At 25.1% G+C, this 16,835-nt stretch overlaps 1 protein-coding gene across 2 annotated transcripts in view; it reads left to right on the top strand.

Annotated features, from left to right (window-relative positions):
* The window catches only part of LOC129966635 (ATP-dependent translocase ABCB1-like), a 65,403-nt gene that overhangs the window by 39,501 nt on the left and 9,067 nt on the right, over positions 1-16,835 (top strand). For both annotated transcript variants that reach the window (XM_056081133.1, XM_056081134.1), the window contains exons 6-19: positions 899-1,023; positions 1,846-2,035; positions 3,727-3,840; positions 4,595-4,705; positions 4,783-4,908; positions 4,997-5,200; positions 6,835-7,005; positions 8,473-8,634; positions 9,781-9,966; positions 12,104-12,256; positions 13,566-13,667; positions 14,228-14,305; positions 15,541-15,624; positions 16,106-16,309. In XM_056081133.1, the coding sequence (XP_055937108.1) occupies positions 899-1,023; positions 1,846-2,035; positions 3,727-3,840; positions 4,595-4,705; positions 4,783-4,908; positions 4,997-5,200; positions 6,835-7,005; positions 8,473-8,634; positions 9,781-9,966; positions 12,104-12,256; positions 13,566-13,667; positions 14,228-14,305; positions 15,541-15,624; positions 16,106-16,309 (2,010 nt within the window). The remainder of the gene's footprint in view (positions 1-898; positions 1,024-1,845; positions 2,036-3,726; positions 3,841-4,594; positions 4,706-4,782; positions 4,909-4,996; positions 5,201-6,834; positions 7,006-8,472; positions 8,635-9,780; positions 9,967-12,103; positions 12,257-13,565; positions 13,668-14,227; positions 14,306-15,540; positions 15,625-16,105; positions 16,310-16,835) is intronic.

Below are 16,835 nucleotides of genomic sequence, written 5' to 3' on the forward strand. Positions count from 1 at the left end.
TTATATGGGCCAATTTGTTTTAGGAATGAGTAAGTGTTGAAAGTCTTTACATTTAGATATGCTAAAAACTAAGCAGTTGTATTTCTCCTTTAATATTATCCGTGAAATACATGTCTAAATAAAATTTCTTCTATCAAAAATTTTCAAAAGGCATATTATATACTATCTATAAAACTAAAGATAAGGTACATTTTTAAAACAGGTGAAAATGCAGATGGGGTTATTTCTAATATTGAGTCATCTATTAGAGTTCACACATCAGAATTCGGACACAATCAAATGACATAATCAAATGATTTAAACATTTAACTAAAAAATCATGTAACATTCAGGGACATAAGATATTACATTTTATTGCAAGAAACATTGCAAATTCAATTTTAGAAATTACATCTAATTTAGCAAATGGAATTATCAGTTTTTAGTACTAAATAACAAAAGTATTAAATCATTTTTAGTGCTAAATAACAACAAGCTAAGAGAAATAGTATGTTGTGAAATTTTCATTTTAAAAATATGTATCTATTTTCCTGAATTCCTTCTTCACCAGTTATCTATGCTATCGAATAATCTAACAATAAGATCCCTTCAAGATTTATATTACATTTCTAAACACCATTAAATCAAATTAGGCAGCATTTATTCAATTTTTGGTTTTATTTTAATAGTTATTAAATACTAATTATATATAATTGACAATGAAATTTGTATTTATGCATTTCCATTTTCCTGTTACTTTATAATTAATTTTTGATCTGATGGTACACAAGCAATTTGTGTATGCTTCATTGTAGAATGAAAAATTTTATTGCATTTTTATATCTTATACATCTTTATAAAGATTAGAAAATTGATTTAGTCATAAGCAAATAATTGTTTTGCTTAATAATCATTGTAGGTTCAAGCTGCTGTTACAAGAGAAGAATCTGAAGCATATGGAGCTGCAGGAGCTGTTGCTGAAGAAGCATTGTCTTCTATTCGAACTGTAGTGGCGTTTGGTGGGGAACAAAAAGAAATACAAAGGTATTATTTCTTTTGAATAAAGAAATCAAATATTTGTATTTTAGCTATAAAATGGGCTAGGCTTATCCCAAATTACTATTTTATTTAAACATTTAAGAACATTCTTTTTCAATAATAAAATGTCAGTAGGAAACTGAAATGACTTAAAAAAATTAAATTAATAAAAAAGGGAAATGATGTGAAATTTTGAAATGTCATTTTATTTTTTCTTTATCTGCTGAGAACTCCTAGCTTTATCAAGTGTTTTTGGGTCAACTTTAAATGACATTTACACTAAACTCAGATTTTCTTTTATGAATCAGGTTATTGTGAATTTTATTTTAAAACAGTATATCTTTAAAATAATGCTAATATTAATGTAAAAATGATATGAGTAATTTTTCTTGAACAGTTTTAGCAAACTGTTATGATATAATCATTTTCATTCCCCCCCCCCCCTTGCTTTTACTTATTTTTTAGTCTAAAGCTTCATGCCCTCAATATAGAAAAACATAAATGATGGATATATATAATACAAATTTACAAATTTAACCAGATAAGCCATATCAGTATTTTGTATGAAAATTGTATTTACACATTAAAATTTAAAGTTCCAGTAGTTTTTATTTTTAAATTCTGGCAAAAACTGAAAGTGATTTGGGGATGGGATATTGAATTCTAAATAAAACTAATGAATAATTGTTTTTACATTTTCCTATGATTTGTAGAAATCTTGTTTGTTCTTTTATGCATATATTTCAGATATTTACTTAACAAAATAAATATGTTTTCCTTAATTTTTGTTTAAGTCATTCAAATAATAAAATGTGATTTTTATAAAAGGTATGACAAATGCCTTGCTCCTGCTAGAAAGAAAGGCATTAAAAGAGGCTTCATGACAAGCATTGGATCAGGTTTAACTTGGTTTTGCATTTTTGCTGGCTATGCTTTAGCATTCTGGTATGGAGTTAAATTGATAGTTGATGATAAGAATAATCCAAATCCAGAATATACTGCAGGTACTTTACTTATTGTAAGTATTTTCATAAATGTTTATCTTATATTTTTTCTGAAGTAGATTTTGTCGAAATATTCAACTAATTTAATCAGCAAATACTTGTATTCTTTATTTTGAAAAATCTTTTTTTCCCCTTTGTATAACTTAAATTGTAGAATGGCAAATTGCTATGTAAGTATTTTTACCTTAAGTTTTTAAAAATTTCGTTGTTTATTTTTTAAAAATTTCGTTGTTTATTTTTTAAAAATTGTTTTAGTATATCTTTAAATATTCAATATATCAGTTTTTATTATTCAATATATCAATATAATATTCAATATCTTATAAGAAACAGATTATTTTGATCAACTAATTTTGAGCTTTTTTTTTAAGTATATGAATCCTAGTATTTTTCCCTTTAATGTATAACTGGCACTTTAATACCTGAAAAATATTTTAGAAGTGGAATTTTAATACAGTATGCAAATAAATTCATTTAGTTTGATTTTGAACATGTAAAAGAGAAGATACCAGTTCAGCTACTTTGATGATAATATTTGTTATTCAATAACGAATACTAACTCTCTCTGTTTCAAGCAATTTTATTTAAATGTCAAATTTTGTAAACATGTAAACTTAATATACAATATAGTTTTGAGTTTTGCTTATAAATGTGTGATTAAAAACAACAAGATAGTTTTTCCTTTAACACATTTGCTCCAGTAAGTGTGCTAATGAACTTTGAGGGGTCTTTTTGGAGACGTTAAACATTTTAACGCATTTTCCGTCTAGCTTCAGATGAGAAATTAAATGGAAATAAGCCAATTATTTCCCGATTTTCTTCTTTCATTTTGTATTGATTTAAAATTATCTTTTTTAGCCACAGATTTCAAATGTAAATGATTAAAATTATTGAAAATTAAAGATGATATAAAAATATCCTAAATAATAAAGAAGTTAAAAATTTGTCTGGAATTTTAAACTGAATATTATTTGCGTATAAAAGTTTAAAAAAATCTATAAAATTTTATCATATTCATTTCATCCAATTATAAATCAGTATATGTAATTATCCAGCACAGTCTGCAATCTTGGAGGAATAAAACATCTCCTCAACTTTTTGGTGTATATTATCAGATACGATATTCCAATTCAGTTTTGGTGTCCAATAAGAAGATAAAATTGAATAAAGATTTAAATTGACTGATTTACAGGTGTACAAATAAAACTAAGCACAAATAAAAAATTCTATTTAGTATCACAAACTTCAGAGCTTATTTATATGTTTAAACCTAAATCTTATAAAAAATTTATGAACTGAGTTCTGAATTTTTTTATTTTTAAACTCATTTTAGTGATTAGTTTTGATCTGAGTGTTCCTTAATGTTATTAATAGAGGAGATCCCACTTCAAGAAAACAATAGTTTTTATGCTATTATATATTTACAATTAAAATGAAATATAAAGAATGTATATAAATATTTATATATATTTTTAAGCACTTTGCCAATGTACATGAGATATTCTACTACAATTTTCATATCTAAATCTGAGACAATTGCATCTGAAGTATTGTTAACTGGATAACAGCCCATCTAGTAGGACACATCTTTTTAATTTTTTTTATGTTTATTTATTATGAATACTTTTTTGAAAACTGAAAGATTTATTAAATGGTTTCTCATTTTGCTTCTATTATAAAGGGAAAGGATATTTTTTTCTTCTAGGTATTTTCAAATATCATGACTGCATCCATGTTTTTTGGTCAAACAGCCCCATATTTTGAAGCATTTGCCTTAGCTAGAGGTGCTGCTGCAAAAATATTTTCAGTTACACAAAGGGTATTCTTTTTATTAGTGTTTCTATTTTAATCAGTTTTCATCTCAAATGTCTTCAGTGTCTAACTTTAAATCTTGAGTTGTTGTTTTAATTGTAATTTATTATATGTGATGTTGTATAAATATTTTAAATTTGAATAATATCATTTTGATTTTTGTAATTACATCATCATTATGTCATTGTAATTATATCATTCCAAACTCTCAATTTGTAAACTAGATAATTTTGTGTTAACTGAAGTCCACAATTTTTTTTAAATAGTTTTCCTGGTATTACTGTATTGTGTTTTTAAAATTCTAAATTATTGTGAATTTCTTTTAAAAATTTCAAAATAAAATTTTAGGAGTAAGTTTATCAAAATTTATAGAACTAATATAATTAATTTTCTATATTACTAATTAAAAAAAATTTTAATTAAAAAAATAAATATAAAGTTTATAATTCTCTCGAAAATGTTTTAAAATTAATATAAAGTTTGATTGACAATGTTTTGGTTGATATAAGATAAATATAAATTGCTGTAGACGAAAATACTGAATATATCTATTAAGCAACAAATTTTATAAGTTTTAATGTTTTTTTCATGTGGGGATCTGCTTATTATTGGGTGAGATAAAGTAATAGAATTATATAAATTATTAAAAGATAATATTAAACTATCACAACTGATAAATACATTATCTGCAAAAATTCATTAATTACAAATTAGTTAATTAAAAAAAGGCTGATACATTTTATAACCTTATCTTTTACCAGAAACCTGATATTGACAGTAGCTCAAAGCTAGGTGAAAAGCCTGATGAACTTGATGGAAGTATAACATTCACGAATGTATATTTCAACTATCCAGCAAGACCAGATGTTCCAGTAAGTTTGTTTAGTGTTATTACTTTTTTTAATGGTAACTTAATGTCAATTTTATAACATTCATACCTTTGTTATAGGTTCTAAAAGGCATCTCTCTGGCTGTCCAATCTGGAGAAACGATTGCTCTTGTGGGATCAAGTGGATGTGGAAAAAGCACAATAATTCAATTGATTCTTAGGTTCTATGATACAGTTGAAGGAAGTGTGAGTATTTTATTCATTTTTCATAATTTATATCATAATCAAATGCCATCTTCACGATTGTTTATTAGAATACCTGCTTTTTTTATAGGTTGAAATAGATGAGAACAATGTGAAAGTTTTGAATGTTGGTTGGTTGAGAAGTAACATAGGCTTTGTGGGTCAAGAACCTGTTCTTTTCACTACAACTATAGCAGAAAATATCCGCTATGGTAAAAATGATGCTACCCTTGAAGAAATAGAAGAAGCTGCTAAGCTTGCTAATGTTCATGATTTTATATCCAATCTTCCTTTGGTCAGTTTTTATTTTCATTATTATCAAGACATAAACTAGATATCTCTGAATATTGACTATTATAATTAGCTACATTATTGGCATATAGGAACTATTTTGCATTAGTGAAATGTTACTTCTGTTGCTATACAATCTGTCTTATTCCATTGCAATTTGTTTTTAAAATATTTCAAGTTTGTTATAATAAGAACTTGGTCAAACATTATTTGTTATATTAAATATCTGACTGTTATTATTAAGTAGTCATGCCATTTTCATATTCATAGTGTAGTTTACAAGATGTATTTGTCTTAATGCAAAAATTGACTAATAATTCTTTTTTCAGATCTGTTTAAAAAAACGAGTATTTATTTCTAGAAATGAATAATGCATGCAATAAGAGTACACATTTTTTTTTTTTTTTTTTTTTTTTTGTTATTGGATGAATGGAATTGATTTCTATATAATTGATGATGTATTCAGAATGAGTAAAGAATAATTTATGAAAAAAATGACAGATCTCTGTGAATGTATTTTCGCCACAAAAAGATATGCTACTGAAATTAAAGAATTGCTATTTTTTTAAATAACTTAGTTGAATACTATTTTCTCTAACATCTAAAGGTGAAGTAAAATTTTCCAAAAACATTAAACGGATTAGGATTTTTATATTTCTATGGTAATGAAACTGAGGTTGTCTTATTAGGATAACTAATATATATCAGAATAATTTATTATAAATAAATATTAAAAGGTTTTTTTACTTATTAATTAATTTATTTTTTTCATTGAATATAATTTGAAATTGTTAAAAAAATAAATTTTAGAATAACAATTTACACAAACTATTATGGAGACATAGGCTGATTAATCCTGTATCCAATCTTTATAGTAGATTCTTTAATTTTTGTATTCCAAGATTTTTATTTGAAAATTGAAGAACCTAAAGACTGCCCCCTTTTACTTCTTACCATTTGTTTTGAGATAATTAGGACTTTTTCATCAGCAAGTATTATTTAAGGGAAGTAATTTTAAAATTACATTATCTGTATTTGCATGACTTGATCTAATTATAAACAATGGGGAACTGATGTGAGCAAACTTAAAACTTTTTAAATAATTAAAGGCTGAGATAGAAAGAGAAAGAATCACACTTGTTTTTCTGATATGTAATCTATCTTGAATAAAACTAAATTCTACCAAATAATGATGACTGCTCTGTTTCAGAGCCAGAATAGAATAAGATCCAATTTAGAAAAGATTATTTTCATGTTCTAAGAGGAATTCTATTTTTTTTAGGTATTTTTTTATCCTGAAGTTACTGTGCTGGTAATAAGGAGGAATTAAATAGCATGTTAAATCCTTTATTTTGAGTGTTTAGTTCGAATTATTACTTTTTTTTAATGAATATGTTTTTAACAAAGCAGTTATAAAGTTAACCAAGCAAATTTTAAATTAATTTCAACAATCCCTTCTGGATAATTTTGTTTCCTTCACAGAATTTTTACTTTTTTTATAAATAATTCAAATATACTTGAAATTTATTTTAATATTTTTATCATTGTGCAATAAAACTATTTTTTATTATTATCTTGTAGCATTAAATGCATTATGACATTTTTTTGCTTGAATTGTGCTTTGTTTTATTATTTTAGAAATATGAAACTCTTGTTGGTGATAGAGGAACTCAACTTAGTGGTGGCCAAAAACAAAGGATTGCAGTTGCCAGAGCCTTGATAAAGAATCCAAAAATACTTTTACTTGATGAAGCAACTTCAGCACTTGATACAGAAAGTGAAGCAATTGTTCAATCTGCTCTTGATCAGGTGAAATATTTTTGATTATTGTTATTTCATATTCTAATGCATGTGTATGTATGTATGTAATGTGTTTGTAATGTATGTGGTTTATTTAAAAACTTATGGGAAAAAATATAATGAGATTGGATGTTACAGAAATTATGCTTTAGTATTATGAAACGATTGTTATGAGATATGCTGTCAGGGTCATTGTTTACTTTTTTATAAAACTGGACAACCATTCTTCAAGTGACTGTAAATGTACAACATTTCTCTTAATAACATATTACTAAATATCTTACATTTTTTCACTGATATTAATGTAGCAGATTTGATAGCAAAGTGAATTCCAATTAATAAAATTCAACATATGGCTGACTGGGAGCATCTGGTTCAATTAATTGTATGCATAATTGTCGTCTTGTTAGAAAGGATGGTTAAACAATCTCCGACGAAGCCATGTTTATTAAACCAGCAATTAATTGCTAAAGATATGTTAGTCTGCTGACTCTATTTGTCACTAGCATGCAGTTAATACACAATTACTCATTTGCTTTTCTCTTCTGGGTGTTATCTTTCAGTTCACATTTCATATCAAGAAATTGTTCAAGATAAATATCTTTGCACATGCTTTGTAATTAGGATACAGTAGATCTTGTCCATTCTAAGAATAATAGAATTAATTAATTGTTGTTTTGCAACCAATCTCAAAACATTCTCTTTATTACTAATCCTTAATATTTTATTTGTGGCCCATTTACAAATAAATGATGCGTTTCTATTTAAAGATTTCATCACATGTTTGAATTGAGTCTCTTTTTCATTTGCAAATATGAAAAGTATTGCATATAAGTTACACTATACTATAGATTTTCCATAAATATTGAATTTACTCATTTTTAGTGAATAATTTTTTTATATTATTGAAGTAAATGTTTTTGTATCCATTTTCCTTTCACATTTAATCAAACTTTGATTTATGAATTAGATTCTTTCTTAAACCAAGACATTTTCTTCATGTAAATTAAGGTAGAATTGATTAATCTGTTATGTAATTTTGTAGTTTTCAGGCAATAAACTTATATAACAATATTTTGTGTGGAAGTTCTTAAAGCTAATCTGCCTTTTTTTAAAAAAAATTGCATAATTATAAGCAAATTGAATATAAATGAAAACACAGTTTTTGCAAACCTAATGATATGAATAAAAAAAAAGGTTGATTTGGCATTATCATTACTCATGTCTATTTCTGGCCTTCTGGACCATCATCTTTTTTCTTCATCAAAAATTATTCAGTATTTTTATATTAACAGTTCTATTAGTAGTATTTTTTTTTCTAAAAGGCATCAAAATTATCAGACAAATCTCCATTTATATCAATTCCTATTCATAGAATTAAAACCTCAATTTCTATTATCTTTGTTGTAGTATATAATCGAATAATAAAATTATTTATTTATATTTCGATTTAAATAAATTTTAATATTTTTATAGGCAAGAAAAGGGCGGACCACCATTATTGTTGCTCATCGATTATCAACTATTAGAAATGCTGATAAAATATATGTGCTGTCTGATGGCATGATTAAAGAAATGGGTAGTCATGATGAGCTTATGGAAAGAAAAGAGCTTTACTATCAACTTGTTCTATCTCAGGTAAGTCATTTTGTAGAAAGAAGGAATAAACATTTCTTCTGATATCATAGTCTTTTCTGATGTAGATTGTATTTGGAAATCATAATTTCTTGAATAAATAATATTATCAAGAATTGAAATAGAAAGTGCAATGAGTATTCAAAAAAATTCCATCGAAATGTAATAAGTACCAGGATTTCTAATCTTGGAAGCAATGAAAGTTACTAACATATTACAGTAAGAAAAAAATCATTTGTAGATATTTTCCAATGCTAATAAGTGGAATGACTTGGAGAATGTAGTAATTATCATGATTATTCTTGTGGCTATTATTTTATATGTTGTTTAGTGTCATTGACCTAGAAAATGTTATAAGTCAGAAAATTGGCTATAAACTTATTTTCACTTTGCTCTAAAATTTGCTAAATGGTATTTATTTGAAAAATCTTTTGTTTATTTGATCAATGCTCTTAAATTACACATTTTATGAATTAATGAGACAGATTTATCATATTTTAGAAATTTCAGTTTTGTTTTAGTTTTCAAAGCAAAAGCATGATACCTCAACAAAAAAAAAAATGCTTCTATTCATTTATTATTTTTGTTTCCAAATCTGATAATATTAAATAAAACAGTAACAAAATCTGGTTTTAATGTAGATAATTATTTTTAAACGGAAAAAATTATGAAATTTATTTTATATAATAATTTCACAATAGCTAGTCTAATCATTTTTGAAGGTCATTGGACAATCACAGTAGCCTTTGTGAACTTTAACTGTTATGCAACTAGTTTATGCTCTAGCAATAAGTTGGCAAATATAAATTGATAAAAATAATATCCCTGTTTTCTTATGCTGTTTGTTTCTTTATATCTTTTAATTGTATAAATAATTTGAACCAAAAGTATATTTTCTTTCTTGAAATCATTATTTCTGTTTAATAATATAAGCAATGTCTTGCTAATTAAGTAGAACAGTATTTACTCTCTGCTTTGTTGCTTTAATAGAATTCTGTTAATTATCTAATTTACTTTGCACTGGAAAAATTTATAATAACTTATCAAATTGATTTTGCATAAGCATCAAGGATAAGAATTATATAAAACATTTTTTAACAGGAAGATGGTAAAAAGATTGTACATGTAATGCTTTAAAATATTTTGTAGATGAGTGAAATAGATGATGAATGTACTGAAGATATGGATGAAAGTAGACATACCTTAAAACACCAAACAAGTGTTTTAAGTTCTTCATCTGTTGCATCAGTTGATTCAATACAAGATACCCTTCGTCGTCGTACTTCAACTTTAATATCATATGATGAGGAAAAAGGATTACGTTATGTTTTTAAGGTATGAATTTATTGTTAACATACAAGTTTCTTAGAAGTCAATTTAGATTAATCCATTTGTTTTTCTTTTCTGATTTTCGTAAATTTTTATGAAGTAATTTTTTAGTTATTAACTGATTTACATGTTACTTCATTTTTTTTCTTTCTGAGAACAAAATCATTAATTTTCTCAATTTTCGTTTTCTAGTTAATGCAATTCATATATAAAATACCTTATATTTTATTGTAAACTAAAAATAATTTTTCTGATAAATGTAATTTAAAATTCATTTTTCTATATTATTGTTAAAAAATCTTTACTAGCATAATTCTTTTCTGACTTTTGATGAATTCCTTTCTAAAATTTCAGTTGAAGTATTTTATCAGTATAGCAACTACATAAAAAAAAATCAGATTTTGCAATCATAAATTTTAAAAAATGGAATCTGGTTAATAAAATATCATCAATGATCAAATTGTATCATTTAAGCATTTTTAACCAAAGTATTAAAATACTGGTAATAAAAAGACACATTTCCAACAAAAAATAAAGAAAATCAAATTAAGAAAAGTGATAGCTGCATGAATATATAGAATGCAATTCAAATGCATTTTAGTTTTGTAAATATGAAAATGTTGATTCGGTTTCTTAAGTAATTTATACATTTTTTTAAAGATGATATTTTATTTTATTATTTTTTTGTCAACTGTATGTTTTTACATATTTTGAATCAATAATTTATATATTTTCTTTTTATACCTTCATGGCAATTCTCAAAACTAATTTCATTCTCGACTTTTGATCATTTGATGTTAATTTGCGAAACACCACAATTGAATGAAAAATGTAATGCTTGTCATCTTGTAGCACACTGTATAAATTATTAGTTCATTGCAGCTAAAATATGAGCTTTTGTACTAAAAAATAACTTTATTTCAGCAATTAAGTGATAAATTTTGTTAACAAACATAAGATACTGCCTAATATTTTTATAATATCAAACATTTCTGATGTTATTCACAATAATATGAGCAAAGCAAACAAGCATAACATTTATTGCCATTTAGGATTACGACTTTGAAATAGCATAAAATATGCAATGAAAAACTAGAGTAAGAAATAAAAGAAAATAGCACCACAAAATATATATAATATGTAAAACATATCAATTGCCATTCTATAATATCATATATTTTTTCTCTTAGTAAATACACAGTATATTCCAAAATTTGTGTAATGTATCCTATTTCAACATGAAGTAATTCTCTCCCCCCCCCTACTTAAGGTTTTATTTCTGTAATCAGACATGCAGAGTCTATATATCCAAACTTTAAATTTGTTTATCTTTGCAACAGTGTAGAAAGTTGATGAATTGGTGGAAGGGCTTTGCATGCTTTTTATCTTTATAAAGTTGGGATCTTGGAGGCATATGTCCTTTTTTTCAAAATTATAATAAGAATCATAATTATTATCAAATTTATGAAATTATTAATTTCCTTTTTATAGATAACAACCCTTACCCACATAAGGTTCATATGGTCAGTGAATTTCTGGAAAATTAGGATATACAGCATAATGATTAGCTACACATACCTTCAAATTTTAATTTCAAAGAACCTGTCTAAAGTTCTTGAGGGGTCAATTGCAACTCCATTTCCCATTTCTTTCACCATTCAGAATTTGAGAGAGAAAAAATGAAAAAGAGGAATCAAGTGTCACGGGAATGTAAAAATTGCTCAACTTCCAACATTAAAATAAGACCTACAGAATGGAAAGAAAAGGTTATACTTTGTCATTTTCTGTGTTGCTGACCAATCCATGTGATCATATGCATATAGATTCAACTGCTGAATATTCTTTTTTATTATTATTATTATTTTTTTTTTTTGTATTATGTCAACCTATTCTGTTAGCACAATATGCCCTACTATATTGTTGCGATATTTTCATAATATTATCTGACATTCAGATTATCAGCCAATATTGGACAAATGTCATATATAATATCTTGCACTAATAGTGTAAGTATGTGCCAAATTTCATATAAATCTATCCGGTACGTCTTAATCTTGAACAGCATTTTAGATATTCCTATTGCTTAACTTTTTAAAAATTTGTTTTTAATATCTATTTAAAAACTGTTAAAATTTTACATTAGGATGTGGATGAAGATGAGTCATCTTTGTCATGGATTAGACTGCTCAAGACTTCATTACCTGAATGGCCATATTTAGTCATTGGTGCTATTTGTTCACTAATTATGGGAATTCACACACCTTTATATGGAATTGTATTTGGTTCTATCCTTGGGGTAAGTAAACAGTAATATAAAAATATTTTATAAGGTTTAATGCCCAATAATCACTTCATTGAATGATTAACATCCTTATGATATGTTAGATGGAATTGATTTGTAGATATGTGTAGGTTTTAGTCGTATTTGACTTCACCATATTTATGTCATTTGCAAAGGTATGGTAAGTAAATGTTATATTTTCTGTAAAAATATTTGAAGTAAATGTAATGTTTTCAACAATTATTTTACTTTTTCTAAAGGAATTGGGGCGAATACAATACAAAGCAGGCCGACTTTTTAAATCAAAATATCTAAGATTATTCTTATCATTATATCCAAGTTTCTTTTAATTTATCTAATATAAAGCTGTTAAATGCTTTTTAATTTAAAATAGTTGCTTGTAATACCAACATTAACCATGCATGCCGTCACTTTAATTTAGCTTATCCATATCAACAGAACTATTGAATAAAATCAACACTTTGCACTTTTGGCAAGGCAGTTAATTAAATTGTAATATATTAGCATGCGTTAGTCAACTTTAATTTATGCTTTTGCATTTGATTTTAAATTTTGATACAGTTTTATTGGTTTAATTAGAGGTTATTTTAACAAAATTCTCTATTTATACTCCAAAGGCAATAAATTTCAAGAATTACTTAGAGTATCATAAATATTTTAACAGTATAAAATTCTAACTTTATGTTCACATTTATATCTGTTATTTATTATAAATGAACCTTTCTTTTATATCTTTAATGTTTATGAACTTCTTTATAAGCTTATCACATTTTCTATTTTGATTGTGATTCATGCAATGTTAATGGAAGCCAAACAATATAAAACTTATTTAACAAGTTTTGCAAGATACATTATTATTGAAAGTTTTCTGTGTTGATTTTGCTTCATGCTATTTTCAAAATATTTATTCCAATTTTTGAGTTTTAGCTTATGTTTCAAATTCATGAGCTCTACCAAATATAACAAGTCTCAATAAATGCTCATGTTTATGAAAAGGTTTTCCTACGTAAGCTGAACGGCTTATTTATTCTTTTATTAAAATTTGATTACAAGCTACTTAAAATTGCCATTTAGATCAAGATTTCTTATATCTATAGAATATGAATGCTTGATAATTCAACAATCAACATGTTACATATATACCTGTTTGGGTAGCAATTGGGATAAAATGTGTGCATATACATTTAATGCATTGTGCATTGTTACACTTTTTTTTTTCTTTTAATGAATTATAACTTTCATCTTATTCTCTCCCTAAGTTTTGAAGATTTTTTCTAAATTGTAATTTTTTTTTCTTCCATAGGTATTGTCTGAAGATGCAGACAAAATTCTAGAAGATAATGCATTCTACTGTCTTCTTTTTCTCTTGATGGCTGTAACATCATTTACTTGCTCATTTCTACAGGTAAAACTTGCCTCAATCAAATTTTGCTTTTATTTTTATACCTACTTGATGGTCACATATTCATATAGGATGCGATGTTCAAAATATGGTTTCTTTTTTATGTTCAATAAAAATTATATGGTGTATCAAAATAGATTCATTCTAATGTTAGTTATCTCACAAACTAACACCATGATATAGATAGATGTGGTAAATATTTATTGTAAACTCCTTGTGGAATTATAACATAAGTTGAAAAAATAGGTAGTGAGATAAAAAGAATCTGTCATATGTCACAGAGTTACTAAAAGCACTCATTGAAGAGGATTTTCATCATCATTTTCAATCATTTTTTATGCACTGAAAATTTTATTCAAATACTTTGAATTCTATCGCATGAATTTTCAAAAAACACATTATAAATTTGTTTCTTTTTAGTGCTGAAATTTTTACAAAATTTAAATAAACGTATACTTTGAATTATTAATACTGTTTTGTTCTTATAAGATGGTCTCTTTTCTCTTTATTAAATTATTTGAGTTGAAAATATAAATTTTAATGCTCTTGTATTATTTTCTTAGGTGTTTTTATTTTCTGTTGCTGCTGAAAAATTAACATCCAGATTAAGGAAAATGGTCTTTTGCAAAATAATCACACAGGTTTGTTGATCTGTTTTTAAATCTAATGCAAATGTCTCATTTTCCTGCATGTAATTCGTATATTGTATTGAAAATACTTTTCATAAACAATGCTTATGTTTTTGTTGTTTAAAGAATATATAAAACGAGAATCTTTTCCATGCAGAATCATAAACAAAATGAAGGCAGATTTAGGATTATTTTCATTTTATGACACAATGATTATTATTTGGTTATTCTACACCAAAAGATAGTCGATAACATTTGAGAAGAATCTGTGAATTACCGTCAGTAAAATAACAAGGAAAAGTTTCAAACATTTTTTTTTTTTTTTTTTTTTTTTTTTTAAATCTTGGAATTTTTGCGAAAGGATGGATTTGGGTTAGATCTAAACATGCTGATTTCTTTTTTGCCATCTTGAGTACAAAGAGGCATTTCATGAAAAACAAAAACAATTTTATCTGAATATTAAAGTTTTTTAAAATTTAATGTTAATAAAGGCGAAAAGTAAAATAAATATTTTGTATATTTCTATTTAGAAATAATTTTAAAATATGAATTATCAAATGGATGTTAGTAGGTGCTGTAGGATAAAATTTATATTCTGAGTAATTTGTTTATTCTAATTTTATTAGATGTCAGAATTTTTATACAAATTTATAAACAAAATCATAAGATTTGTTGCTAATGATGTAAGACATTTCATGATTTAAATTAATTAGATGGTGTTTGTCTTAAATTTTACTACTTGCAGCTGTTTCTTAATTTGCATTTAATATAGGTTTTTGCTTTACAATTATTCTTTGCTCAATTATAGTCCAATTTAGGGTGGAAAATGTTGTTAATGCTTAATATTGTAATAATATCTTTGTAAATAGTCAAACAAGAATATTTTTAAATATTATATTAATACAAGAATTAATTTAATACAAGAATACAAGAATTAAATTAATACAAGAATTAAAACTCAAAGCTAATAAGGAGCATTTATATTATATGAAGAAGGGAACAAAAACAACTATATATAAATGCTGATTATAACGTTATCATATAAAATTCCAGTTAATAGAATATAATTGTTTTATTTCAGTAAGTAAACTATTTTCTTTGTATTTGTATCTTTCATTTGACTGCCAATTCAATTAAGATACTTTATTTTTTGTTTACAAGATATTACATTTCTGTATTTATATTTTTATTCATTAGAAATATATGTTCAATTAAAGTAAAAAAGACTTTTCTTCTCATTTTTGAAGGATATAGCATGGTTTGATCATCCAAAGAATAGTGTTGGATCTTTATGTGCTAAGTTGACCTCAGATGCAGCAGATATGCAAGGGGTATGTAAATTATATAAAATATTAAAATCTTGATTTCTTCTTATGGTTTAAAATGTTTGATTGAATTAAACTTTTATATTTATGAAATGTTAAATATTAATGAATCTCTTATTTATCATATATAATAATTTCAAATTAATAATTTTGAATTTTTAAAATTTATTTTTTAGGAAACAGTTTCTGGATTTCTGATAAATATTGGTTACAGAATTTTATGAATTGTATGAAATAATATACATTTTTGATTTTTACAAAAGCAGAAATTTTTGTATACATCATATCTGCTAATTTTTTGTTTTGTTTAAAAGTAGGGAACATTTTATTAGAAAACATTTACAAATAAAAACTCATTGGCATGTAATTCAACTGAAGCCTTTTTATAAAGGAATCTCAAATATAATATTATATAACTATAAATATCTTCACATATATTTAATTCACATATTGAACTTTAATTATATCTATGATTTTTTATTTATAGGCCACTGGATCTCGAATATCAACTCTACTTCAAACTCTATCTACTTTTGTGGCATGTTTGTTTCTTGCACTGCACTATAATTATAAAATAGGATCTCTTGTTTTCGCTTTTGTTCCTTTAATTTTGCTTTCTGTTTATCTGGAAGGACGACTTACTGCTGGACAGATGTTAAATGATAAAACTAGCACAGAAGCTGCTTCAAAAGTAAGTTATTTCAAAAATGCTTTTGAATTTCATTATTAATCAGTGTTGTATTCACACATATATTAAAATAGGGCATATTGTAAGCCTTCTCGACATTTTTTATTTATTTTGTAACAGTCTTTGGAACTATATACAATGTGCTGTAGAAATAATAGTGACAATTCCTGACATTATTTTTTTTTTATCTATTTTCAGAGGAAAGTTCATTCTTTTATATAAAGAAAAACTAATCAGAAATATAAATTTTATTGATTTGTAGAGATAAATCATGAAAATAAAATCTATATCGGGTTAATTACTAGTAATAAATAATAAGTATTGATCATAATGTAGCCCCTGGAAAAGCTTTTGCCAATTCTAATTTACTAGGAAATTCTGATAAAGCTGGAGGATTCTTTTGAGTATAAATTTATATAATGATACTTAGTGAGAAATATAAATGTTTAAAAATATTGTATAAATATTTATATTTATTGATAATGTCTCAGGAATCAAATCACTAAATATCAATCATTTGAAAGATAAT

Source organism: Argiope bruennichi, chromosome 4 (genome assembly GCF_947563725.1).
Source record: "Argiope bruennichi chromosome 4, qqArgBrue1.1, whole genome shotgun sequence".
NCBI classification, from domain to species: domain Eukaryota; kingdom Metazoa; phylum Arthropoda; class Arachnida; order Araneae; family Araneidae; genus Argiope; species Argiope bruennichi.